Below are 26,579 nucleotides of genomic sequence, written 5' to 3'. Positions count from 1 at the left end.
GCTTTCTTCATAGGAGATCCTTACAACAAAATAGACAAAAAGTAGAGTCCAAAAGACGTGGATTCTTCTAAATAAAAGACTTTGCTTTCTTTTCTCTACTTTGAATTGCAACAGCACAAATGACATCAATTCAGGCCAGCTCTCCAACTCTTATACTTCATTTAAATTGTTTATCCACCACCTAAAAAAAATGACCTATTTCACTCTAATAATTAATCTCTATTCTCTTTGCCAATCAACTTCACCCTTGAATAGTCTATATGGATCCACAATACAGCTTTTAAAACTTACCCAACCTGAAAACTAATATCGTGTTAAGTTCCTCAATTGTAGACAAATTATTACTAATCATTGATTAGTCAAATAGGTCTTCAAAATACCTGAAAAGCCCAATTTATCATTCAAGAAATTAGATTCAAGATAATTTTAAAAATGTTGAATGAGTAAATATAAGTGGATGAGTGGAGTTGCAAATAGCCTCACAGTTTGCAAGTTCCTTCTCCTTGGCAGCTGCTAACTTCCTATGTTTCGCAGCTTGTGCAAATGTGGATGGCCTACAATTAACAAAGAACAAAATTGTCTTGTTTATAACCCTCCCTTTTTTATTTGCAATTTCAATAACAGACAACTTAAGTATAAAATCCTCATTTTTCTTGATCTTGTTTTTTCTTGTTTTTGTATGTGTTTTATGTTTTGAGAGGAGAGAGACATAAAAGTAGAATAAAATTACATATTTAGCCATATTTTTAACAGATGTGGGTTACAAAACTTTAACTAAGCTAATCTCAAGTAGTTAAAATATCAACTTTCAAATCACAAGTAACATAAATTTCAGTCAAATTACAGGTGGGTAAGTTGTAATTTTTTGATGAACAGGTAAGTAGTAATTTGCCCAAAGTTTTAATAACACTTTTATAGAATATATAAAAAGTTGTAAAGAAAAAAAACAAGTAATTTTCTTTTTTCTCTTCCTATAAAAATTTTCTAAAAATATTTCATAAACTAATGTCTTTAAAACATCTGTTAACTTTTTCTTTTAAAAAAAGTTGTAATGTCATAAAAATTATTTAAAAATATATTAAAGTATACTTTTAACCCTTTATTATTTACCGCCGCGCACCCTTGATGCAGTAGTCACTCCACAAGTATAAATATTTATGTGGTGAAAGGGGCAAAAGTCGAAGTTCAAGTCTCTAAGAGGGAGTTTCACACATATATATATACTTATTAATCTATCATACTAGAAGAAAAATGTAAAACAATTTGGAGATTGGAGGTAAAATGATATATTTTTACCTTTCAAATTTAGGATAGAAGAACCTTGCTTGGATCTACTAAGATTTCAAAACTTGCCCTTGATCCTAACTATTTAGTAGTCCTTGTTAGAGATATATTAGCCCAATGTAATAGGCCCAAGCCCACTCTTACTTGTATTAGTAGTATAGGGTTTAGTCGTCTATATATACTTATGTTAGGGTTCATTGTAACACAGGTTTTGTATTACACTCTTATGCAATAAAGATGTAGCCCTTAAGGGATTTCTCCGCGGATGTCTATTCTATGCTTCCCCTTCCGCATCCACTCTAACATATTCAACATAGTATAACATATCGCTTTGCTAATAATATATTTATCATGGTATCAGAGCTAAACTTCGTTCTTGGCATCAAACAAACATCTCTACACAGCAAACAAGATTCCTATACGCGCAACACAGATCCACAACAGTGCCCACACCTTTTTTTAGATCTGGGCCTACAGCATCACACATCTCCCATGGAAACTCTGTTGCTTCCTCACCGCTAGGTCTTTAATCTCTCAAGCAAGCCATGCCACTCACTATTCACATATGTGCAAATTGAGCACACCTGACGAAACCAACCCCACAGGCGTGCTCCTCGGCCTCCCGTAAGGAAAACTTAGAAATCCGGTTACTTAAAGCCTTTCCACACGCCTCCACGCGCCACGATTGTCTACGGAAAATCTCCCACGTGCCGCCATAGATTCCTGACTCCTAAATCGTCTTCTGGGCATACACGCCGCCATGAAGGCCTTGTCGTCCGCCGATCTACCCAGCTTAAGAATCTGACCCTCTATGACCTTACACACGCCCTAACCCGCATCCAGGATTTCTAGCTTCTACTCCACATGCCAAGGAACTTCACATGCGCAAACCACACGTCGAAAATCTTCGATGATGTCATGCTGACGTCATTTAATGATGTTAGCAAAAGCCACGTCAACTTGATCCACGTCAGTCCTAGCTACGTTATCAGCCACGCAGCTCGCCACGTTAACAACACGTCACCTCGTTGACTGTTGACCCTGACTGACTCGACCTGGACCACCTGGATCTAACCCGTGAGCACTAATCGTTGACTTTTGCCTTCGTTGACTCTGACTTTTTGCATTGACCTTTGACCAAAAGTTAAAATTTTCAATAGGATCTATCTTACTTAGTTTTTCGCGTAGATTCCGATTTTGGACTCCATTTCTTCATTTGAAGCTCCGAAATTGGTCAATTGGCACATTATTCAATATTGTTTCTTCAAAGGCATTCTTCAAGGCATTTCCAAGTGATCTTCTCATGCTTATCCAACCTCAAGTCTTCATCGAGCTTCCGCCATGAGTTTGAGGGAGGGTGTTAGAGATATGTTAGATATATTAGCCCAATATAATAGGCCCAAACCCACTCTTACTTGTACTAGTAGTCTAGGGTTTAGTCGCCTATATATACTCATGTTAGGGTTCATTGTAACACAGATTTTGTATTACACACTTATACAATAAAGATGTAGCCCTTAAGGGATTTCTCCATGGATGTCTATTCTATGCTTCTCCTTCTGCATTCACTCTAGTATATACAATATGGTATAACACATCGCTTTGCTAATAATATATTTAACAGTCTGTACAAGCCATAATTGTGTTTGTATGTTGAGTTCTCTTTCTACTACACATTACTATTTGCACATGTATGACTTTTTGTGGGAGCATCCAAAGTTTGGTCTTTTAGGAATATTGATGATGTCCAACGGCCAAAAAAAAAAAAAAAGGATTATTCAATTTTGGATTTTGTAAAAGCTTTTATGGAAGAAAGGATAACAATGGCAATAGGCATGGGATGAGTACCGGTAGTAAAGATGAGATGACTATAGATTTATCTCAAGATAACAATTGTGTTAAAACAAAAATTTACATAGAAGTTAAAAGTTATAACTAACTAATATGCAAAAAAAGAATGAAAATCAAAACTGACATGATATCTTTCTGGTAAGTTACATATAGGATCTTAGTAATAAGCAAATTCCACCTTGATGAGTTGTTTGGACATTAAATTTTTCTTTATATCATTTGATGGTAATTTTATTCTCAAATAACATTTTGCGATGAATATTGTATATTTTATGTTTATTTTGATAAGTTATTAATGTTTTTTCTTTTTAAATTTTAATTTATATTAGAATTATTTATGTTTTTTAATTTTAAGTGATTGAAATTTTAAACAAAGTGAAATATATTCCGTGAATCGCATTATGGTATGATCACATTGTGGTATGATCCTAGTTTTTTTTTTTTTTTTTTTTTGAGACTTTGATCCTAGTTATTGCTTATTATGTAATTTTGGGCCTTCTTTCACTAAGATATGAATAAATAAATAAAAAAGATCCAATGGCCCACAAATGCTTCAAAATTACATCCCCAAATCCTCAAAATTTCCAACATGTGAATAGCAAACAAACCCCAAACTCCAAGGCCCAAACTTTGCAGCTGGAGATTTGATAGTTTGGCCCAAAACCCTCTTCTTCTTCTTTTCAATTTTAGTGAGTTAGATCAAACGCAGACACAGTCTATAAAACTGGAACTGGAAGTTACGACGGAGAGAGTGTCATTATGAGTTCGCGATGGAAATGAAATTGAAGTTGGGCCTAAGAGGGGCTTGGGTTTGGGCCTGGTTGTGTGTGTCCTTCTCAGTAGCATACCCTGTGAAATAATTAGAATGTTAGAATTCTAGGCCGAAAGACTGTTTATCACTAAAAGGCCTAGACGCTGAGCCATTCTTCGAGCTATAGTAGGTGGCAATTCAATAGCCATGGACGGGCCGGAAACATTTTAGCTCAAAATTTCGAAGGTAAGATATAGTGATAATTTAAAATATTGAGAGAAAAAGTTATCAGATGCTCTAAGGATATTAATTTAGAAAATGTTTTTAGAAGTTTTATATGGAAAAAAGAAAAAATCAATTAATTTTAAAATTGTAATTTTTATATTTTTCATGAAAGTATAGTTATTAAACCTAGACCAGACATTGACCCGGTTTATGAGTTGGGTCACTAGATTACTGGTTCAACTAGTGGGTTATCGGTTGAACTGTAAGGTCAAATAATTTTTTTTTTTTAAATTAAACATATATAAAATTAAATTTGAGAAATCATAACTTGAATATGTAAATTAAAAAAGAAAAAAAAAAAGACATATGCCTAAATTAAACTTGCCATGCGTTATAATTCAAAATCAATGTTTCATAAGCAATAGCGTTAGAAATTCTATAAAATTCACAAGGAAAATAAACAAATGTCATAAGAACACTATGCACGACAAAAAAAAAAAAAAAAAACAAAAACAAAAACAAAAACAAAAGATGCTTAAATTAAAAAGCAATCAAGAAATAAAGTATATAAAAAAAAAAAAAAAAAAAATCTAAACAAAAGAAGATAGTTGGTGGCATAGGGTTATATGGTTTACATGCTAATTGTTGGCCAAAACACCCTAAAAAGCTAAATTACGCTTAATTCCCAAATCATCAAATAAAATAAATAAAAACCGAATCAGTCCTTCCTCACCGTTGCTCCTCAACTCCACCGTGCCGCTTATTGCTGCCGCCGCGTCTGGCTCTATCTCACTCTCAAGTAACGATCTAATAATTTATGCCACCAGCTAAGTCTACTTTTTGAGTATAGTTTCCTATTTCTATAATTTCTTTTCATAAATAACATTTGTTTCTTCTAATTGGGTTGTCTTGAAATTGGCTTTTGAAAGCTTGAATTCGTTCTGTAACTAGCCATGTTTTATGTTTTTTTTTTTTTTTTTTTTTTTTTTTTTTTTTTTTCAAGCAGTTGGGACGGAAAGACATGGGTTTCATTTTTTGTCACTATTTGTTTGAGTTTGAAATATAACAACGTTTGTTACTTACTTGTACCTCAATCATAAGACCACCCAAGTTTCTATATATATATATATTGTGTTGTTCTATGCTTTTAGCCAAATTAATAATGTTAGCTTGAATTGAAGCTCTATTATGTCTGAGCCAAGTTTATTTTTATTTAATTGAATTTCTGAATAGACAACTTCAATGAGTCATAACTAAGGTTGATGCTGAATTGTTAAATTGTAAAGATAATTGATTTTGATGATAACTTCTTTCTGTAGTGACCCTAAATTTGCATTCTTTTGCTTGGTTTAAGGTAATTGATACAATTGATAAAATTTGTTTCCATTTAATATTAAAATTGAGTTGAAGTTCTAGCAGGTATCCATTCACTAAAACTCTGCTCTCTCTCTCTCTCTTTCTCCCCACTAAATTTAATTACGCTTATTGGGCTAATGATGTTTTTTTTTTTTTTTTTTTTTTTTTTTTTTTTTTTTTTTGATGCAATACCCCAAACCTCAATTGCTCCTGTATCCATCTGTATATAAACATGATTATTGCAGCTGGTATCATTTGAAACTGATCACTGTCGTTGTTGTTTAGTTGGTATTTTTTTCTTCTTGTATATATATCAAACCTTACATCATTATCCAAAACCCATACGATTTCTTCATAAACCTTTTTTTTTTTATTTAAACCTTAAAATTTTCTCCTCCTTTATTGTCGGCCGACGTTTTCCGTTACCGAAGTCGGCCGGTCCGGTGATCGGCTGCAAGATTTGCACACCGAAGAGAAAACTGACCGACCTTATATATATATATTGGAACTTGAGTTACAGACTTATACAGAGTTAGTGAGCGTGTTCAAGACCATTTCGGTTTTTTTTTTTGGCTGAATAACTAAGTTTATGTCATTTCACGTTTGGTAGTTTGGCCATTATAATATAGGAGTAATAATATCTAATTTGAAAAGACTGTGTCGTTTTAGACTTCTCTTTTTAAACCATCACCAAATGATGTCGTTTTAGAGTTCTTTTTTTACACAACTCTCGTTTAGGGGTTATTATTACTGTGCAATATTTTTTTTCAACTCTTTTACTCTGTATTTTTCCAATTCTAAAATATACACAGCCCAATCCCGCCCAACAAACGGTATTTTTCCCTCGTATTCTCCTCTCGCTCATCTCAAGAACACACAGTCCCGGTCTCACTCTCTCTCACCCTCTGAAAAAAATTTATTCTCACAGTCTCACACTTCCTAAGCCAATCAGTCTCTCTCTCTCTCCTCTCAGTTCTCCACCGCAGAGCTATTTGGTAAACCCTAATCCCTAATTTTTTTTTTGGGTATTTTTTGTTCAACGATCAACTTATTTGGTGATTCTAATCTTTGTTTTTTGGGTTATTTTCTTGCAATTTCAGGGGTGTTTTAAGCGATTTAGCCTCATAAAGGACTAAATTTGAAAGGATCAAAGACTTCTAGGGTATTTTCTAAGTCTATTTTTTATTTATTTTTTAGTTCACTGATGTTTGATTTTTTTTTTTAGGGTTCAAAGATTGTAATTTTATTTCTTGATTATCCTATTGTTCCATTATTCTACTGTGATTTTAGTTGATTATGTCCTGCTATTGTGGTTTTCGGTGATTATCTTGTTGTTGTGATTTTAGCAATGAAAAAGCTAATGTTATTATTTTATTATACAAGCTAATGTGTCTTTTTAGCATTGAGAAAGCTGCTTGAATGGTTGTTATCTGCAGATGGTTATAGAACTTGGTGAATGTTTGTGTATATGTTGTAATTAAGTCAAAATGGGCTCAAATGCTATTCTTTAGAGGCCTAAAAGCCCAAAATTTAGAATAATAATTTTTAAAAGTCCAGCCCAAATAACCGAACTAACCGCACCAAACCGCTGAAATTAACCGCACCTTGTGTAGACTGGTTTTTACCCTTTAAAACTAAGGTGCAGTCATGCATTAGGTGAAACTTCACCCTATAGGTGTGGTGCAAAAAACCTCTTCAAAACCGACCGGACTGAACCGAACTGCGTATAGCCCTACTTAGCACTTAGTGTTATAGTCCTAAGGAAAGCATGTTGCCCATCGCTACACAAAACTAGTGTTGTTAAATAAAACTACTCCAACCACAAAACCTTATTAATTATCCCAAGACACATTCAAATCTATATGTTAATATATATTTAGTTTTTTCCACCTCCCCAACCGAAACTTATCTCATAGATCGGATATATGAATCCTCTCTCTCATAGTGTCTGGACCCCTACAGTTGTCTGCAACCTACACATTGTGAAATAAATGATGCATATAAGTATATAACTAACCCCTCATTACACATCAAATCACCAAATTTGCAGAACGTTAGAACCTAGGTAACCATAAGCAATGAAAGCATGTTCATCTTCAAAATAGTGTCGGTCTTCTTTGTCTTCCTCAATAGATAGTGCTGAAGCTCTATGTGCTTTAATTCCAAGTGAACCAAGAACTTGCTTACAAGGGGCAAGCCAAAACCAGCTTAAGGAAGGGCTTCATAGCCTTACTTTATTATTAGACTACACAAAAATACTCTCTGATTTTGGTCCAAAGCTTCTTTTAGGACATGATTCTTTCTTTCTTTTGACCCGTTTCAAAACAAGCTGGTTTCCTTGTCCTGACAAAGGGACAGAGTTGATTTTATTATTTGAGGTGAGCTTTGGCCCTAAGTTGCACCAACATAGACACGGGTACGGATACAGGGGTATGGCAATTTTTGAAAATAAGTGTACGACACCACGTGAGTATGGCAATTAAATAATTAATTAAATTTTATATTTAGGCATATTTTTTAATATTTTTAGACATAAAATACGTTTATGTCTAGAATTTAAATTATGTAAGAACTACAAATAAGTAAACTAACACCCAAAGTAGGACAATAATACACATAAAATGTTTAGAGTACAAACCATAGGTTTAAATAGGCTACATTCAACATCAAACTAAAAACATAAAAGGAAAACAAGCTTTAAAGTTTAAACTTTCAAGATTACCATAGAACAACAAGTTCAACATCAAACTAAAAACATAAAAGAAAAACAAGTTTTAAACTTTCAAGATTATCACAGAACAACAACATCATCTTCATCAACATAGTCATCATTCTACAAGACTTATCTCCATCTCTGGCTCATCTAGTGTGAGATGAGCAATCTCAAGCAACCCAGGTCCTCCAAATGGTTCATCCCAAGTATCTCCACCAATGTCCCACTTCTTAGAGTTTCCTTTAGTGTACTCTTCCCTCATCCTTGAAAGAAGTTGAAGATTAGAATGAACAAACACTAAATCTTCAGCACGTTTAGGAGTAATTCTATTCCTCCTCATACAATGGATGAAGCCATATGTACTCCAATTTCTCTCGGCGCATGATGATGAGCAAGGCTGTCCAAGAAGCTTTAGAGCTAAAGTTTGAAGCATTGGTAACTTGGACCCATAATTTGACCACCAAAGCATTGGATCGAAGGTCCACCTATCATCCATGTTATCATCATCATAAGCCATAATTCCTGAAAACAAACCAAACTCCACAGCAACATTCTTCCTATCATCAAGATCAGGAAAGAATCTTTTGAGGCACTTGTTTCTCTCCCTAGAAATTTCAGCATCCTTATGTGGCGCAACACGGCCTCTAACTTCCTCAATCCATTGATTAGTATAATACCTAGTTAAAAGCAAACAAATAAGTACAACTAATGATTTTAGTTTATTTGTTTAAAAATGCCTAAAGAATATAAAAGAAAAGATTAAAGAGATAGAAAATTACTTTGGATTCAAGGAGTGGGCTAGGCAATGAAGTGGTGTGCAATTTTTAGTCCAACATTCAATGAGTATACTGTGTACCACCTCATAGAATGGAGACTCCTCATAGTCTTCATTGCCTTCATGCCAGTATATTTCTTTCTTCACATTTTCTATCATGGAATCCCACATTTCATACACATTATGGAGAATAGGCGCATCCGTGTTAGCCACTCGAAGCATCTTATAAATAGGTCCTGTGAATCTCAGAATATATGCAACCTTGTCCCACCACAAATCATTCAAAACATAATCCCTCACAGAATATATGCAACCCAATTTGGGCTAATGCTGTTTTTATTTTTTATTTTTTTATTTTTTTTTATGCGATACACCAAACCTCACTTGCTCTTGTATCCATCTGTATATAAACATGATTGTTGCAGCTGGTATCATGTGAAACTGATCACTGTCGTCGTTGTTTAGTTGGTATTTTTTCTTCTTTTATATAATCTGAACACGATTTTTGTTATGTTTTCTTCTTGTATATATACCAAACCTTACATCACTACACAAAGCCCATACAATTTCTTCATAAACAATTTTTATTTTTTGGGTTTAAACTTTAAAATTTTCTCCTTCTTTATCTAAATATCTTCTATATATAATTAGATAAACATGTTAATTTCTTTTACTCTCTAAAATTCTAACATTTCAAGCATCAGATTATTTAAGAAAAAAAATATATTTTGAGGGCATATAAATAAATTATCTCAGGGTCTGACCAGGGTTTATTTTTAGCTTTTTCTGGCTTATGTACAATTTGTTAGAGCCTTATGTTTTATTAGCTGCAGCCATACTTATTTTGTTTAGCTATATATGAACTTGTTCCCACCTCTTTTTTTTAATCCAATAAACCAATGAATACTCTCCCAAACGATTACTTAGCACTTAGTGTTAAAGTCCTAAGGAAAGGATGTTGCCTGTTGCTACACAAGATCCAGTGTTGTCAAGTAAAACTACTCCCACCACAAAACCTTAGAAATGATCCCAGGACACATTCAAACCTATATAGAAATATATTTTTTAGTTTTTCCACCTCCCCAATCAAAAATGATCTCATAGATCTGATATATGAATCCTCTTTCTCATAGTGTTTGGACCCCTACAGTTGTGTGTGACCCACACATTGTGAAAGAAAGGATGCATATATCCAATGCATGAGACGCATTCTCCTCCCCAACCTAGAACTAGCCCCTCATTACACATCAAATCACCAAATTTGCAGAGCATTGGAACCTCTATCGCCATAAGCAATGAAAGCATGTTCATCATCAAACTAGTGTCGGTCTTCTTTGTCTTCCTCAATAGAAAACGCTGAAGCCTTTGTGCTTAAATACTGAGTGAACCAAGAACTTGCTTACTAGGGGGCAAGCCAAAACCAGCTGAAGGAAGGGCTTCATAGCCTGACTTTATTATTAGATTTCACAAAAATACTCTCTGATTTTGGTCCAAAGCTTCTTTTAGCTCATGATTCATTCTTTTTTCTTTTGACCCGTTTCAAAACAAGCTAGTTTCCCTGTCCTGACAAAGGGACAGAGTTGATTTTATTATCTGAGGTGGGCTTTGGCCTCACTGCCAAAAAATTTATAATATTTAGTCGTATTACAAGAATGTTTATCTTACGAAAATTCCATTTGTTATATTTATGATTTATCTCATCTGTAGGTTTCCTTCTCTTTGTCCTCTTAAGTGAGGATCCTATGACTTTCAAATTTTGAGTCTTTTACCTTTAATTGGTGCCAAATGGGTGTTTTAGGCTAAGCTTTGTAAGGAATTTTGTTGTTTCGGGTTCTAAATATTAAACCTTTTGTGATTCAGCTTTAAATTTCATGCCATTTCTTCTTCTTCTTTTTTATCTAGGTGTTCCTTCATTTGCTTCTATCTGATTCAAAGTGCTAAAAATGAATAATTGGGATTTCATGTATAGTTAATAAATTAGATATGCTGAGTAGTTATTTTTGTCTTTTTTAATTTCTAGCCATTAATGATTTGTCTATGCAATTTATTCCAGCCCACCCAAGTTTGAGGCAGCCTTGATGTGCCAGTTGGAGGGCTATGAGTTGCAAGCATTAGATACGAAATAGAATTCTTTGGAATGGGGGGTTTTGGGTAAAAAAGGTAATAGAAAATTTAGAATTTGTTCCCTTACTTGATTGGTTTGATCGGGCATTGAACACAAAACACAAATGGATATGATGTGCTATATATCATATCATATACTATATAATAAAAGTTGGGTACTAGTAGAAATCATAGTTATGCTATTGGGTACCATAGACTAAATTTTATTACCAAAATGTCAATTGACTTATTTATTGCTAGGATAGTTTACCTAGGTCAAGTTTAAAGAGATTTAAAATTCTATTACCAAAAGTTTCAATTAATTTGAAATCAAATTTAATATTTATTTTAGTTATTTTGATTATATATCATAATTTTGTGTTCTAAAAAAAAAAAAAAAAAAAAAAACTAACACTGCATATAGTGATTCCACAAAGTAGCTCAACATAGGTATGTATACACGTCATGAATTAATGTGTTTTTGTGCTCGTTAATTCTTAAGAAAATTAATTTACTCTAGGTGAAACTTGGTTAAAGTTTTAAGTGACTCACTAATCATTGAGATAGTTTCAATGATGTTCGTAAGATATTTTATTTAATTCACATATAATTTTTAATTATTCCATGCATCGCATAAGCATACTAGTGTTTATTAAATTTTATTAGGTATTCTACTTACCCCTTTATGGAATTTTGATTTTTATTGCAGATAGTTGGGGAGCACCTATTGTATTAAAAAAGAAGAAGAAAAAAAGTAAGGAAAACCTGAGAAAGAAACAAGAGGCTGACCCTCGTCTCATCTCCTCTTGTGTCAGTTTGTTAGTCTTATTCATGGAGCAGTCGCTATCAGTTAATGAGAAACCGAAGGCTAGACCCACACCAAAACGCTTTGTGAAGAACCAAATCCCGGACTCCATCCTTAATGACCCAGCTCTCAACGCCGCCATTGCCCTCCTCCCCTCTAACTACAACTTTGAGGTCCATAAGTGCGTGTGGCGAGTACTCTCCACGGGCGCCAAGCGCCTAGCCCTCCAATTGCCTGAAGGCCTCCTCATGTATTCCCTCGTCCTCTCTGACATCTTTACCTCCTTCGCCTCCATCTCCCACTGCTTCGTCCTTGGTGATGTCACCTATGGTGCGTGTTGTGTTGACGACCTCGCTGCCTCGGCCCTTGGTGCTGACCTCCTCATCCATTATGGCCACAGTTGCCTGGTCCCCATCGACTCCACCTCCATCCCCTGCCTTTACGTCTTCGTTGACATCCAGATTGACACGAGTCGCCTGCTCCAGACCCTCAAGCTTAATCTACCCACCACCACAACATTATTCCTCGCTGGTACCATCCAATTTGCCTCTGCTATCCGGGCCATCAAGCCCGACTTGGAGAAAATTGGATTCCGTGTCTCAATTCCGCAATCCAAGCCATTATCAGCAGGTGAGGTTCTTGGTTGCACTGCACCAAGAGTCCCTAAGATTGAAGGTGAGGATAAGGCCATAGTGTTTGTGGCAGATGGGCGGTTTCATTTGGAAGCGATTATGATAGCGAACCCGGAAATTAAGGCATTTCGGTATGATCCTTATTTGGGAAAGTTATTATTGGAGGAGTATGATCATAAGGGGATGAAGGAGTCAAGGAGGGACGCAATTTTGAAGGCCAGGGAGGCCAAGAGTTGGGGCATTGTGTTGGGGACTCTAGGGAGGCAAGGGAATCCTAGGAGTCTTGAGAGGTTGGAGGCCAAAATGAGAGAGAAGGATTTGGATTATACAGTTGTTTTGATGTCGGAGATTAGCCCAGGGAGGGTAGCGTTGTTTGAGGACTCTGTGGATGCTTGGATCCAAATTGCATGTCCTAGGTTGTCCATTGACTGGGGTGATGCCTTTAAAAAGCCGCTCTTAACTACATTTGAGGCAGAGATTGCACTCAGGTTTATACCAGGTTGGTGGGAGAAGAACTTGGCAGTGAATTCATTGGGATGCATGAAAAATGACAAGTGTTGTGGGGGTGAGAATGGGGATTATCCAATGGATTATTATGCTCAGGATGGTGGGGAGTGGAATTCCACTTATTTGAAGAAGAATCCGTCTCGCCCTGTGCGGAGAAATGTCTGAAACTTCTACAGGCCATGTTGCTGTAATGCTTTGATTTGATTCACCACTTGCAGTTTTGATCTGGTGTTAATGGTTTAGTTATAAATTCTATGTTTATTGATTCATGTGTAAAATAGTATGATGTGTTTTAGCCAGCATGATTTCTGTAATAAATAGTTTCAGAAATTGGGTACCAAATGTCCCTAATTGGTTCTTGTCTTTCTCAATTTTGAGCTAGAGAAATTTAGAGTGCGTTTGGGAAGCGCGTTTTGCTTCCCAGACGCACGTTTAAGTTTCAGAAAAATTTTTTTTTTTTTTTTTTTTGGTCAAGCCGTAACTTTTTGACTTTTTTGTTGTGAACAGTGCTTTTATGCACTGTTCATGGGTCCCACAAAATACATTTTTCAGCAACTTTTTCATTAAAAGTGGGTCCCACGATACTATTCACATATTTAAAAATTATTTTGCTACAGTGTTTTTCAGTTTTCAGTTTCAGTTTTCAGTTTTCAGCTGTATCCAAACGGACCCTTAATGAGAAAATGTCCCTGCTTAAAGCTTTGCTTATAGAACCAAACCAAAGTGGTGACTGGTGATGATGTATAAAATTCAATAATTTAGTTGCGCCCACAATGTTTCGTGTTCAGCATGCTAGTTTTTCCCTCAGTTGTGGCTTATTGTTTCTAGGTTGACTTTTGGAACAGACGAGTATTTGATATATCTAGGTGCTAAAAACCAAAAAAGTACACAGTAATTTCAAATGAAATTGTTTCCTATCAAAGAGAAATTATTATTGTTAGCTTCATATTTTTTTTTTTTATTATTATTTAATATATATATATATAGGATGGACCCAGAACTCCTATAGCAGATTAAACTCTTATATATGTGATGATATACTACTGAAGGATGTTTTGTTGTTTGGAACAAATTAGCTCTATAATTTCAGAGGCACTTCTTCTATCAGCTTCTACCAGAGACTTGCTAATCCTTAAACTTCAGTTTACTTTAACTCAAAAAAAAAAAAAAAAAAAAAAAAAATATATATATATATATATATATATATATATATATATATCAGGAAAACAGAAAACTTTCAGTGAATCAGTTACCTGTGCATTCACAGTGGCTGTAGACTGTAGTCACAACCTTGATTGCATATGTAAATGAATTAAATAGTAAGGAAATACAGTCACAGGCTCACAGTCCCCATTGTTTTTCTGTTTTTCATGTATGCTGAATAAGGATAAATATAAAGAAAGAGACCAAATAAAGGATCCAACTCGTCTCAATCTTCTGGGTAAAAAACCCAAAGGGAAAGAGAAGAGATGAAAATTGATCCATCCCAAATACAAAAAGTAGCCCAATGGGCCTAGTTGTGGGGAAAGAAATTAACATCCTTAGAAACAAAAGAAAAATCCCAACAAAAGAGTGAACTAAGAGCAACTTTGACATTTGGGAGAAAAGAGGCAAGGAACCAAGGAGGAGACGAATTGATGTTCTACAAAGTCTCGATAACTCCTTTGGAATCACCTTTAAAGAGAACATATGAGTACTTGTGGTAGACTACAATCTTGATGGCTTGAAAAGCATCTTGTGTTTCTCTAAGAGTCGGAGGGAAGAGATTTGAATGAGCAAATAAGATATCTTCAAATTCATTTCTCCTAATAGTATCAGTGATTGTGACATGAGGTCTAATAGCAACATCAAAATTTATTTTAATCCAACCGGGTTGGGAAGGAAACTATTTCTAGGTTGGACGTACTAGGTGAGATGTCCAATCTACTATATGTTTTGAATAAGCCCTGTTAATTACATCAACATCCCTTTTAGGACTAGACATGTGATTTACAAATATTGTTTGGTTCCTTATTCTCCAAATGTTGTCAAAGAGGATTAGCAAAATAGAGTGATCTTGTATCTATCTTTTAAAGAAACCTGTAAATGCTTATGAGGAAAAATTGCATATTTCACAATGTCACAAGGAGATAAATGCCCAAGAGAAGCAGCAATGATTGGCCAAAGAGATAAAGACCAAATAATTGATGTATACGGGCAAGATATTAGAATATGTTCAATGGATTCATTAGAATGGTTACAAAAAACACGATGAAGATCATGCTGAGACCATCTTCTATTTAGAGCCACTTTAGTGTTATTATTTGCTATCATTAGATTTAGTTGTAGTTGTGCTATGTGGCTTAATGTAGGTGTTACAGGGAATAATAAGCCTTTGTCGTGTGGTTCATTAATTATTAAATTATTTTTTAATTAATAATGAGATCTTTTTTTGAAAAAACTATTTCATGAACATATAGAATCACTTAATCAGTTGAAGAGTTATGAATTTATCCTTGAGGAACTCAAATAAAATTTTGATGATTAAGATTTTTTTTAAAAAATATATTATATTTCTATTATGTATAGAAATATAAAATAATACTATAAACCCAATTCTAGTTATGAATTAAGTACTGTATAATCCAATGTGTATTACTAAAAAATATACTCATTAAGTTTCAACAAACTTGAGCCAAAATTGGCAGAATTTGTTGACATCTTTAAACATATCTTTAAACAAGTATCGTTTTTATAAGAAAGGAACCAAAAAAGCCTCTCTCTCACTCTCTTTCCTTATTTCTTTTCCCTTCAATTTTAAAAATAATTGACAAGAAAATGTTGTATGAATAACTAATCAATTTATGTAATTGGTATATACAACTTATCGGTAATAAGATTTGTACGGTTATCGGCCCATCGTTGGGAAGCCCATGGGACGTAGGTTGGATAAGAGTTCTTTTTTAGGCCCAATTCATGATGCTCGGCTGAAATAGCTATGGACTGTTTCATTCTCGGGGTCTAATGTTGCTCGGGGCCCGCTCCAGGGTATCTTGGTAATGCCTTGGGGGAGGTCGCCGTTGAGCAACATTTGACGTCTGTTGCAAGTCCTAAAACTGACGCACCTATTTCCAAAGTAGGGCCCTTTTTTGTCAGGAATAATCCTAAAGGGCCCCACCTGCACGAAAATTCATCAAAAGTAATCATCATTGACCCACTTAGGTTGCCTATAAATAGAGGGAAAATAACAAAGCATGGGGTAGACACTTTAAGGTGGGGAACCAGAGAATTAGAGTAAGGAAGCAAGCCTGCTTGGGATGGAAACAATCAATTGTACTTTGGGTATGAACTTTCACCCTTAGGACCTTCCCATTGTAGGAAATCCTAACACCCATAACAATAAATAGATTGTGAGCCTAGTTTAGTAGTGAGCCCATTAAACGAGCTATGCGCTCTACAAGATTATAATTTTGTTCAAATAAATGCTCTGTGTAGGATGGTTGTCAACCCACTTTTGCTTCCAAGTTCCAAGAGCCCACATTTGATTGAAAAATTTTAAGTTAAAGAATTTATGTAGCGAGTGCTGATCACAAATATTTAAAATTTTAGTTTGTTTAATGGTTTGTTTATTGAATTCTGAAATTTAGAGTTAATACTATTTTAAACAATGATATGTCATGTAGTGGGCGTGCCGGAGTGGTTATCGGGCATGACTAGAAATCATGTGGGCTTTGCCCGCGCAGGTTCGAATCCTGCCGCCCACGACGTCCTCAAGTTTTTGTGTCTTTTTTCTTTGTCTTCCATGACATGTTTTATTTATTTATTATTTTTTTTTTTATGGTTTGGTTTCACCAGCATGTGGTTAATACTTTAGTACTTGAATATTTGAATTTAAAAAAAAAAAAAATTTGAAAAGAAAGAAGGCTTGGGCTTATCTCATGTGAGGATCCTATGGTTTTCCAGTTTTGAGTTTCCTAATTTTAAGCCTACGTTTGGATTTTGGATTACATTGAAATTATTTCAATGCCTGCTTTTGGCTTTTTTAGTGGATTTTATGCATTGTTTGCAGAACCCGTAAGTACTTTTTTCGGCAAAAACAACTTTAAAACTGGGTTTCATGACACTATTCACACATTTAAAATTTTTTTTGTTACAGTGTTTTTAGTTTTTAATTTTTAGCAATAAACAGTATCCAAACAGACTAACTGTGCTAAATGGGTGTTTTTGGCTAAGCTTTGTTAGGAGGATTTTTGCTGTTTCAGGTCCCAAGTTCTAACCATTAAGGGCACATTTGGTAATATTTTTCTAGTAATGTTATTTAAATATTGTGATAATATGTGTAAGTGAAAAAGTGTTATGGAAATACGTGTTGTGTTGTTTAAACAACACAACCAAACATGCCTTAAAACTTTTGTGATTCAGTTTTAAATTTCATTGCTTATTATTATTAGTGTTGTTGCTCAGTTCCAACCGTTACAATTCTTTGTTTGAATTGTACTTTCTTGTTCACAATCTTATTTGGGTTGCTTTTAGATTTTCATATTTTCTGTTCTTGATTCCTCACTACTTTGTTGAAGTAGTCTTTTTTTTTTTTTTTTTACTGGAATATGAAGTAATTTTTTTTTTTTACTAAATAAGAAAATTAGTAGAGTGAATATGGCAAGTAAGTGTTGGATAGAATGCTTTCAAGGAAATATTAGGTCTTGAAAATTTCGACCTGCGCTTTTGATTTGATAAAGGTTTGAGGATAATTTAAATGGAAGCTTCATAGACAAATACAACATACTCACCTTGTCAACTTAACTTGATCATGTGGTTGCTAGGCGTCCCTATGAACCATGCCAGAATTCAATGCAAATTGTTCCTTTTAGTGGGAATTTCTATCATTGAAATATTGTCAAATACACCTTTTGTCTCAAACTTGGATCTTAGTTGACATTCGGAGAAAGGAAAGTTCATACATGAATAATAGTTCCTTTGCTTATTTCTACACGTTCTCTAATGAAAATATAGTTCCTTTGCTGGAATCCCTGCCTGCCCTCTTCAATACGCAACTATTCTACAATTTTAATGTTTTCTGTATTTTGTTCAAAGTTAGGTTTCTTCATAATTTGGAAAATACGATTTGGTTTGGCCATTATCTTTAATTATAATAATATTTTGTCAAATAACACCATCTTATGCTTGACTTCATTTATTTGTAATCTTATGCTGAGGTTTTGATGCGGTTGTTTATTTTAGCTATGACTATAAACTTGAGGTTACAAGAACTCATTGAATTTTCAGATGTTTAGGGTGATACAAAAGCAAGATTGGTACAATTACAGGCCTGATGTCTACCTATATAAGGACTTGATTATTGCATTAGCGAAATATAAAAAAATGATACAATGCATGCAGCTGTGGGAAGACATGAGAAAGAAGGATTTGTTCCCCAACTCTCAGATGTAGATGAAAGTTATAACGGGGTTCTTGAGGCATGGAACTCCTGCAGATGCAATGAACACATATGAAGACATTAAGAAGTCTCCAGATCCACCTGAGGAGTTGCCATATATTCAGGATTATGTTGAAAGGACTTCTTCCACATCCCCTTTTCAGAAACAGAGTCAAGCAAGACTTTGAGGAGCTCTTTCGTGAGCAACACGTGTAAAAGTAAAACCCTCCAGAATAGATATTTGGTGTATGCTGAGGTTGGTTTAGACCTGATGTAACATTTTGGTGGCCTTTGAATGTATCAGAGTTATCAGCTTCATATAGTGAATACTGGTGTGAATCTGATGATAGATAAATTGGTGCTTCTCATGTACTCAGCATGTAGCATTGGTTTAATCATTAAAGGTGGTATTATGTACACTTTTTATATGCATGAAAAACTAAATTATAACCATGAAATGAATTGTCTCCATTTCAAAGCAAATGAAGAGGATCTTTTTCCGTTGAGTGCATGCCTGTGTGTATTTGCACTGTCTCATTTTGTTGTTTCATTACCGAGAGCTAAGCTCGTATGGTCTTGCATCACGTTCTTATTGACCAGAGCTTAGACTTCACTTAGTATGCAGAACCAAATTTTGGATTATTAATTGAAATAAAGTTATTTGGCTGGATGTTAAACCAAACTATTCCATTAACAAGGTTAGACTGAATTCTTCCTATCATAGCTTTAAGGAGGTCGGTAAACCTTTTATCTAGTTCTACTGCTAACTGCTAAGTATTTATTTCTTGTCTAAAGAGTAAAGAGTGCTTGCCTTCTTTCTTAGCACTTCATTTTGGTTTCAGGATTTAAAAATTGGCCCTTTATATTATTAAAGAGCATGGCTAGCTATTCTCAACCAGTTAATGGTTATTGGGTTTGTCAGGACATGACAATCATTTTATGAAGAAAAGAAAAAGGGAGACAAGAAATGGGCCAAATACATTGAAGGAGATGAAGCATCTCCATCTTTTAGAGTTCCTATATTTGGAATTCTCACCACCCCAAATTTAAAAGTTTGAAGTTTTTTGGAGCCTGGACATAAACTGTAATGTTTAGACCATAACTTATTTTAAATTCTAACATAGCATGTGGTGGGCGTGCCGGAGTGGTTATCGGGCATGACTAGAAATCATGTGGGCTTTGCCCGCGCAGGTTCGAATCCTGCCGCCCACGTTTCATTGTTGTTCTGTTTTGGCTGGAATTCCGCACTCCTTTTTTCATATGGTGAGCTACTGAGCTACATGTTATGTACCTCATGAGTCATGACCTCAAAATACCAAATTATATGATATTGGTTACCACTTACCACCTTTCGGTCATGGGAGATTACAGTTACAATGCCCTTTCTATGCATCCTCTGTCATCAGTCATCACCAACAGGTGGACAGACCAGTTTCATTTGTTTGCAGAATTTTTTGTAAACTAGTGGGAAAAAGTGGGGGATATTATATAATTTAGCCTTAATTCTATGAACAAAGGACACAAATAAATAAGAGATCTATTTACACAGTTTTTACAAACTTTTCACTCTGTGAGACAGCAAGTTATGAATGATTCTCGATGAGTCTCATGTAGTTAATTATTAATGGACCATCGCTCATAACTTATAACGGTAGAGAATTCTAAACCAATTGTTAAAAAAATTGTGGTATTAGTATGAATGTTTGGGCAGGGGTGGAGCTATGTACAAGGGTGGGGACCATGACCCCCCAAAATTTTGAAATTTCCTTTAATATATGTATATATATATATATATATATATATGAATAATTATTTTAATTATTTGAATTAGTCCAATAATGCTCTTAAAAAAAATAATGGTCTAATAGTTATAGAAACAACTTTATTTTTTTGCAATTTTATTTTTTATTGTAAAATGTCCTCTTATATATGTTAAATATTTGATAAAGTTTGGTAACAAATATGTTTGGATTTATCTTTTTCAATCCGTTATGTGGCTATTAACAAGTCATAGGCTCCTTAAAAAGATATTGTCACTAAAACTATATATGAAATGTCTCTTGAGTTACCACGTAATAGCTTAGAGCAAAATAATTTCAAATATGTTTGGAGTCTAACTTATTCCTCAAAGTTTTGGATATTCATATTTTTGAAAATTTCATTAGTTCAATTGAAATATTTTTTACTTATTTTAGTATAAAATTTGATAATTTGTATTGAAAATGAAAATTTTTAAAAATATCACCATGACAATGGTAAAAATGAATTTTATTTTATGAAAGATTGTCATCAAACATAATTTTGATTGAAAATACTAAACTTTTTTTTTTTTTGGGTATGTATATCTATCTATATATATATATATATATATATATATAACTTATCAAATAAAAAAACAAGTGTGTGTGGGTTTGTCTAGATAAATATATTAGTATTGCAACTTGACCCCCCAAACAAAAATTCTTAGCTCCCCCGTGTTTGGGAGAGTTTATTTTCGTTTATTGGATTTAAATTAAACTTCACACTTTCTTAAGTTTCAAAACAAACCTTACACTTTAAAAAGTAATTCAATTCAAACCACGCCCATTATGGTGACATTAACACAAAATACTTAAATAGAATGATGTTATGTGGTTATTTGTTTCTATACATGTGTCTAATATATATGGACATTATTTTACTCCAAGGCAAATGGCATCATTTTGTTTGAACATTTTCTACTAACAACATCACATATAATTGGCCTCTGGTTTGAATTGAAATGATTTTTAAAGTGTAAGGTTTAATTTGAATATTTTGAAATTGTACATTATTCTTTGAAACCACCCTTAAATTATGGGGTTTAAATATAATTTAAAACTTTAACCCATGAGCACCTCAATGACATTGATGCTTAATTGCAAGGTTTAGCCCATGACTCTTCATAGGCAACAAAAAAAAAAGAGGTTTAATAAGCAACTTTGACTCTTCATAGGCAACAAAATAATGGTTTGGTAGGTGACCTTAGTAAGTCTTTGTTTTAAGGATTTTCATTAGATTTATGGTTCAATAGAAATATCAAGTCTCCTCCTCCCTTACAATAAGAGGAAAAAAAATAAAATAAAAATAAACCTTACAAAATCTTAGAGGGTTGAGGCTTAATTTATTGTTTTTGTTTATTTTGAAAATCTAATATTTAATTGATTATCATATTCATATGGGCTAGTTTTAGATTTTTATTTTTATTTATTTATAATATAAAAAAAGGGGTTAATTTAGCCACGTCAAGAAAAGTCAAATGGCAAGTCAAAGAGGCCGAGAGATCCCATGTGGCAACTTCTCATTTGCCTTAGCAGAGGCGTGGCAGTATACTATTAATAGTCTTCTCTTCTTTGAGGCAAGGAAAGTCAAGAATTCAGAAATGAGGTTCTCCAATTCCAAATGGGTCTCGCTTTGCTTTTGCCTCTTGCTTTCTCTGCAGATTATTCAGGTATCTTTTCTGATATTTATATGTATATACGTGCAAAACCCATATCAATCTTTCTATGAGATATCTCAAAAACCCCTTCAATTCGATATTGTAGTGGGTTCCATGTAAACCTTGGGTTAGTTACTTCTTTGTTAAATTTACTGTTTTTATAACAAAAACCCATGTTTGTTTTGTATACCAACATTCAAGATAAGTTCCAAAATGTAATGTTTTGTGTGTGCAAAATATTTTGATCTAGATTATAGGGGGATGAAAATAAAGTCACTGTGGGTTTGGACACTGGATAGAATTCATGAACACGTGTTCTACTCAAGTTAGTGCAGAGCGTACTACATTGAAGTAAATGTCTTGCTCTTAGCTAAATCTACACTGAAATTTTTTATATGAATTTATGTTTACTTTTTTTTTTTTTTTGGTTCTTTCTTGAACCTCTTCTGCAATATTTTAGAACAACATTATCATTTTTCTTGGTGTAATGAATGTGCCTTTTATACTGCAATATTACTGACGCCGTCCATTATTGTTTGCTTCCCCAGGGTTATAAAGAATCTGAAACTGCAAGGTTAGTGGTTTAGATTGTTGGATTTGAAAAATTGGATTAGGCTAGCAATTTTGGTGTCTCTGTCTTAGTGTTACCTATTTTCCTGACGCAGGTTCTTTAATTAAGGGGAACCTAAATTGTGAATGCCACTTGAAAAATGTGGCATTAATAACACCCTAAATTTTATAACTGCAAAAAAGTATTAAATGATTGTGTTTTGGTGGCATATATTATCTGCCTTGGTCAATTTGTCAATGTTTATAAGTAATATTTAAGTTTGATGTTCAGAACTCTAAAGCTGGAGCAGGGGAATGCTGCTCATGAGGTACATTGTTCAAGAGAAAGGAGTAGGGCTGCACAGAAGATAATTGAGGAGGTATCAGAAGATTCTGATTAAAATTTCTAAAAGACAGTATCCGTGGTACTTAATTTGAAACATTATCTCGTGATGGGTGCAGTATCTAATGCCCTTTGTGGAGAAAGAACAATATCAAATGTCAAGAAGGTGTAGGCTTCACTCAGACAATGACCTTTACAGAGATCAGGAACAACACAAGATCCGTGTAGATGTAAATGAATGGAAATGTGGATACTGTAGAAAAAGGTTTTATGAAGAGAAACACCTCGATCAGCATTTTGACAATAGACATTATGATTTGCTGAATGTGGTATGTATGTGGAGCTATTTTTCCTAGAATTGATGGTAATTGATCTATTTTTTGTTTTAGAACATTTAACATAGTTGGGTTGTAAATTACAAATCATACAGGTAATGTCCCATTTGGTTATTTTGTGGGTCTTCATTTTCTTGCATTGGAAAAATAAGATTAAGAGGCTTAGGAATTGTAATACTGACCCTAGTAGTTGAGATAATTCATAGTGATTCTGATGATGATGTTAGTTATACTTGGTCTCTCTGGTAAGAGAAATGATACCTCTCATACTCTTCTATGGCATAACCTACAGTATGTATTAGATGAATTTGTGGAGGTGTTGGATTTGTCAATCCATGGAATTTAGGATGAGGGAACATGGCCGATTTTGTGATGTTTTAGATTTTTCCAATCAATCATCTCAAGGTAATATGAAGTGTCTGTATAACATGGTGTGCTTGACATGGGTACCTCATTTTAAAACATTTACATGACGTAGGAGTGGTTGTGATAAGGGGACTTGATCTATGTTTTTTTTAATTCATTTGTTGGACAATCCAGTGAAATGCAAACCCCAAAAAGCAGGAATTTCTGGTACACATTATAAGCCTTGTAGCGTCCTACAGGTGGATTTTACTTAAATTTTTGTAGCAGGAGGTGTATATATGATTTTGATTGTAGAAGACTATTCATAAAAGTGATCCCTAGGACCCAAAGAAAACCAAAAAAAGAAAGAGAGATTAACTTGCATGCCTATGCAAAACTTTTAACCTAAAAGTCATTTTGAATGTTCTCTCTAAAAGGCCTATATTCATTGACATTCCTTAAACAAGACAACTATTAGATCAGTGATCTATTTTAGACAATTGCATGACAAAGAAAACATAATAAATGCAGGGTATTTTTTATGAACAGACTATACTACCGTCATCACAAGTATGACACACAAAATATAGAGACTCCAATTTTCATTGGCCAAAGTTTATATCTGTTTTATTTTAACCTAGTACTTTTGGGTTATCTTGATAATTCTTCATTTTTGTTTGTGCCTCAAATTTCACTTTACAATCATTGTCATCTCATTTTTAATGTCTTAATAACTAAACACTTCTATGGAGCTGCATCTTTTTTCACCTACCATTCTCTCTTCTGTTGATGTCTTTGGCCTGTCTATTTGATTTAATATCCCACATCTTTGGTTCATGGTTTCACGTTTAGATTGCATTTCTTCTTATTTGCTTGGTAATCAAAATTCTTCCAGGACTTTGGCAAACATAGTCCTTCCATTGTCTTAAGTTTAAATGGTACATTGGTAATTGAACCATGGGATACTTGTGCTGAATCCAGAGTCACAGCAGGTGCTTGGCAGATGTATGTGGTGCATTGCATTGTGACCTTGTGATGGACTCCACTCCTCGCAAAACTAAGTGCAATCCTGCTGCTGCTTCAAGGAATCAACATCTGTGTGAGGTGGCCTATGATTGATATCTTATAAATTGTTGATTCTAGCATTCCTTGTATTCATATTTTAACTATTCTGTGCAGAGCCTAGCTGACAGTTGTTTTCCAGTCAATGAGGGTCCTTCAGCAAGCCGCCTTCATGGTAATTGTGACTTTGTCATAATAGCAACTTTATGATCTCATATATAGTCCTACCAGATAGTGATATTGCATTTTGATGTTATCCAATTATGACAGAATTCTTCCTACGGCAATTCTGTGATGCCCACACTTGTAACGGTGGTCAGAAACCCTTCTCTAGGGGGCACAGGGTAAAGTTCACCATCACATGTACTTTGTTTTATGATCAATTATACTTTCCAAGCATGCAAACAAGTACCAAACCATATAGCTCTACATTTTGTAATTGATCTTTAAAGTCTGATAGAAGGAAAATGGATATCCTTCTTTTTTTCTACACTCCTCTGCCACTACGGATTTTAGATTTTAGGAAACTCTGGCAAAAAAAAAAAAAAAAAAAAAAAAAAAACTCATCAAAACCAGATGATTGAAGTAAATCAGATTAATTCATCTACCTAAAGGGAGCTCTCTGTGATACACACCCCTTACAATCAGACTGCAGTTAGCTTCAAGCATGCTCATGCTACATTTGGAATCCTACACATTTTTTACATTTGATAAACCTAAACTGTGTATAGAAAAAAAGGTTGTACCCAATGCACATTGTTCCCACTTTTGCGGAGTTTGGGAGGTGATTGTTTAGCAGCCTTACGCCCTTACCCCTTTTTTATTTTTTAGGAGGCTGATTCCAGCTAAACTGTATATAAGCTATCCTTAAATTTAAAACTTGGGAAGTTTTGTTGGTTCTTTCTTATTTATTTATATCCATGCTGCTTCATATGTGCAGAAGACTAGAAATGTGTTCTACCTTATTGTTTCCATTTTGACTTTGATGCTGTTGCTGCTTTTCTACATCTTCATTTATATGCACCGGAGGTATTTACTCTCTATTTTCTTTGTTTCCCTATTTATGGCAGGTTTTTAAAGGGATTCACAATGTTTGTTATTTAACTTTGCAGGGGAATGAAAGGGAAAACGGTACAGCTGAAGCGCATCTCAAAAAGTGTGCAAAAGAAAAAGCCCTCGTAGTTGGTAATTTTTCCATTAACCATGATACCTGATTCTTTTTCTATTGGTTTCTGTGAGAGAGAGAGAGAGTGAGAGGAGATGTATTGTATCGTTACAATTTAAAAATCAATTGATATTTCTAGTTACATTATCTGCATTTTTGAATTTTGAGTAGTCTGCATGTAGAGAAGCAAGATTTGTAACAATGCAACTGTCGGGTAATTTGATTAACTTGATAAAGATTTCTTTGATCCCCTCCTTGTATAAAGCTGTTTGTGTTACTTCTGCTTAGAAGGATATGCATGAATGCATTTTAAATAGCTAAATTCACTTTATAAGAGCTACTTTCCTGCTACCTATTGGTAAAAAGGGTTGCCATGGCTTGGAATTTTTCTGCTATTAGCCTTGCACAATCTCAGAAAGCTTATGCTTTTTGTTTTTAACAAGGGTAGAAATGTATAACAGGAAGAATCATTGACTGAGGATGATCCTCTCCCATTTTCTGTAAAGATGCTGGAGGGATGCCACCAACACATTCATTGTCTTGGTCTGAGGCCTCTAGTTATGACAAAGAATCATCACTTGGCACAAGTATGGCCATCTTTTTTGGGTTCCAACTTTTTTCAGTTTTGTCATGGACCCTGGATGATCTTCAGCAGAAGTGGGTAACTTCTGCATCAAAATTTGCTTTTCCGTCTAGGTGCTTCAAATTCCTGTCCTAGGGGAGGAGATACACGAGGGGGTTATCTTATGAGATTGTTTGATGAGACCAATTTCTCGAGTAAGGGACCCACACATACTCTGAGAGAGAGATCTTATGAGTGTAATTTACGATCACTTTTTTTTAGGGGAAGCATCATTTTAGTAAACGAAAACATAACTTAGACATAAAAGATGACCATAAATAAG

The 26,579-nt window shown here is 34.3% G+C and overlaps 3 protein-coding genes and 2 non-coding genes across 7 annotated transcripts; 4 read left to right on the top strand and 1 right to left on the bottom strand.

Moving 5' to 3' along the window:
• The first annotated feature begins 6,207 nt into the window (after window positions 1-6,207).
• On the top strand, window positions 6,208-13,365 carry LOC126714709 (2-(3-amino-3-carboxypropyl)histidine synthase subunit 1). Of its 2 annotated transcripts, XM_050414983.1 has the most exons (4): window positions 6,208-6,462; window positions 6,568-6,629; window positions 11,009-11,115; window positions 11,768-13,365. In XM_050414983.1, the coding sequence occupies exon 4, from the start codon at window positions 11,890-11,892 to the stop codon at window positions 13,165-13,167; it is 1,278 nt and encodes a 425-aa protein (XP_050270940.1). In that variant the 5' UTR covers window positions 6,208-6,462; window positions 6,568-6,629; window positions 11,009-11,115; window positions 11,768-11,889; the 3' UTR covers window positions 13,168-13,365. The 2 variants fall into 2 exon arrangements, with proteins under 2 accessions (XP_050270940.1, XP_050270939.1); XM_050414982.1 differs by lacking the exon at window positions 11,009-11,115.
• LOC126714710 (uncharacterized) lies at window positions 8,186-11,014 on the bottom strand. Its single transcript, XM_050414984.1, has 2 exons — window positions 8,960-11,014; window positions 8,186-8,857 (listed from the first exon to the last, which is right to left on the bottom strand). The coding sequence occupies exons 1-2, from the start codon at window positions 9,175-9,177 to the stop codon at window positions 8,296-8,298; spliced, it is 780 nt and encodes a 259-aa protein (XP_050270941.1). The 5' UTR covers window positions 9,178-11,014; the 3' UTR covers window positions 8,186-8,295.
• Window positions 13,366-16,663: 3,298 nt separating the features above from the next.
• Window positions 16,664-16,745, top strand: TRNAS-AGA (transfer RNA serine (anticodon AGA)). The gene has a single exon. It is a non-coding gene; the product is annotated as a tRNA-Ser (tRNA).
• Window positions 16,746-19,548: 2,803 nt separating this feature from the next.
• On the top strand, window positions 19,549-19,630 carry TRNAS-AGA (transfer RNA serine (anticodon AGA)). Its single transcript has one exon. It is a non-coding gene; the product is annotated as a tRNA-Ser (tRNA).
• Window positions 19,631-21,774: 2,144 nt separating this feature from the next.
• Window positions 21,775-25,924, top strand: LOC126714708 (uncharacterized). Of its 2 annotated transcripts, XM_050414980.1 has the most exons (9): window positions 21,776-21,887; window positions 22,424-22,449; window positions 22,717-22,804; window positions 22,887-23,096; window positions 24,429-24,551; window positions 24,627-24,684; window positions 24,780-24,853; window positions 25,450-25,538; window positions 25,622-25,924. In XM_050414980.1, the coding sequence occupies exons 1-9, from the start codon at window positions 21,819-21,821 to the stop codon at window positions 25,689-25,691; spliced, it is 807 nt and encodes a 268-aa protein (XP_050270937.1). In that variant the 5' UTR covers window positions 21,776-21,818; the 3' UTR covers window positions 25,692-25,924. The 2 variants fall into 2 exon arrangements, with proteins under 2 accessions (XP_050270938.1, XP_050270937.1); XM_050414981.1 differs by lacking the exon at window positions 24,429-24,551 and having other exon boundaries at window positions 21,775-21,887.
• The last annotated feature ends 655 nt before the right edge of the window (window positions 25,925-26,579 follow it).

Source organism: Quercus robur, chromosome 2 (assembly GCF_932294415.1).
Source record: "Quercus robur chromosome 2, dhQueRobu3.1, whole genome shotgun sequence".
Lineage (NCBI taxonomy): Eukaryota > Viridiplantae > Streptophyta > Magnoliopsida > Fagales > Fagaceae > Quercus > Quercus robur.
Note: the sequence above shows the minus strand (reverse complement) of the source record. Positions and strands in the feature narration are given on the sequence as shown.

Coding starts and splice junctions, on each gene's coding strand:
- LOC126714708 (XM_050414980.1), top strand. CDS start 21,819: ATGAGGTTCTCCAATTCCAAATGGGTCTCGCTTTGCTTTTGCCTCTTG. Junction 22,450..22,716: donor AAAGAATCTGAAACTGCAAG/GTTAGTGGTTTA, acceptor TTTGATGTTCAG/AACTCTAAAGCTGGAGCAGG. Junction 25,539..25,621: donor TTCATTTATATGCACCGGAG/GTATTTACTCTC, acceptor TTAACTTTGCAG/GGGAATGAAAGGGAAAACGG.
- LOC126714709 (XM_050414982.1), top strand. CDS start 11,890: ATGGAGCAGTCGCTATCAGTTAATGAGAAACCGAAGGCTAGACCCACA.
- LOC126714710 (XM_050414984.1), bottom strand. CDS start 9,177: ATGCTTCGAGTGGCTAACACGGATGCGCCTATTCTCCATAATGTGTAT. Junction 8,858..8,959: donor GCCCACTCCTTGAATCCAAA/GTAATTTTCTAT, acceptor GCTTTTAACTAG/GTATTATACTAATCAATGGA.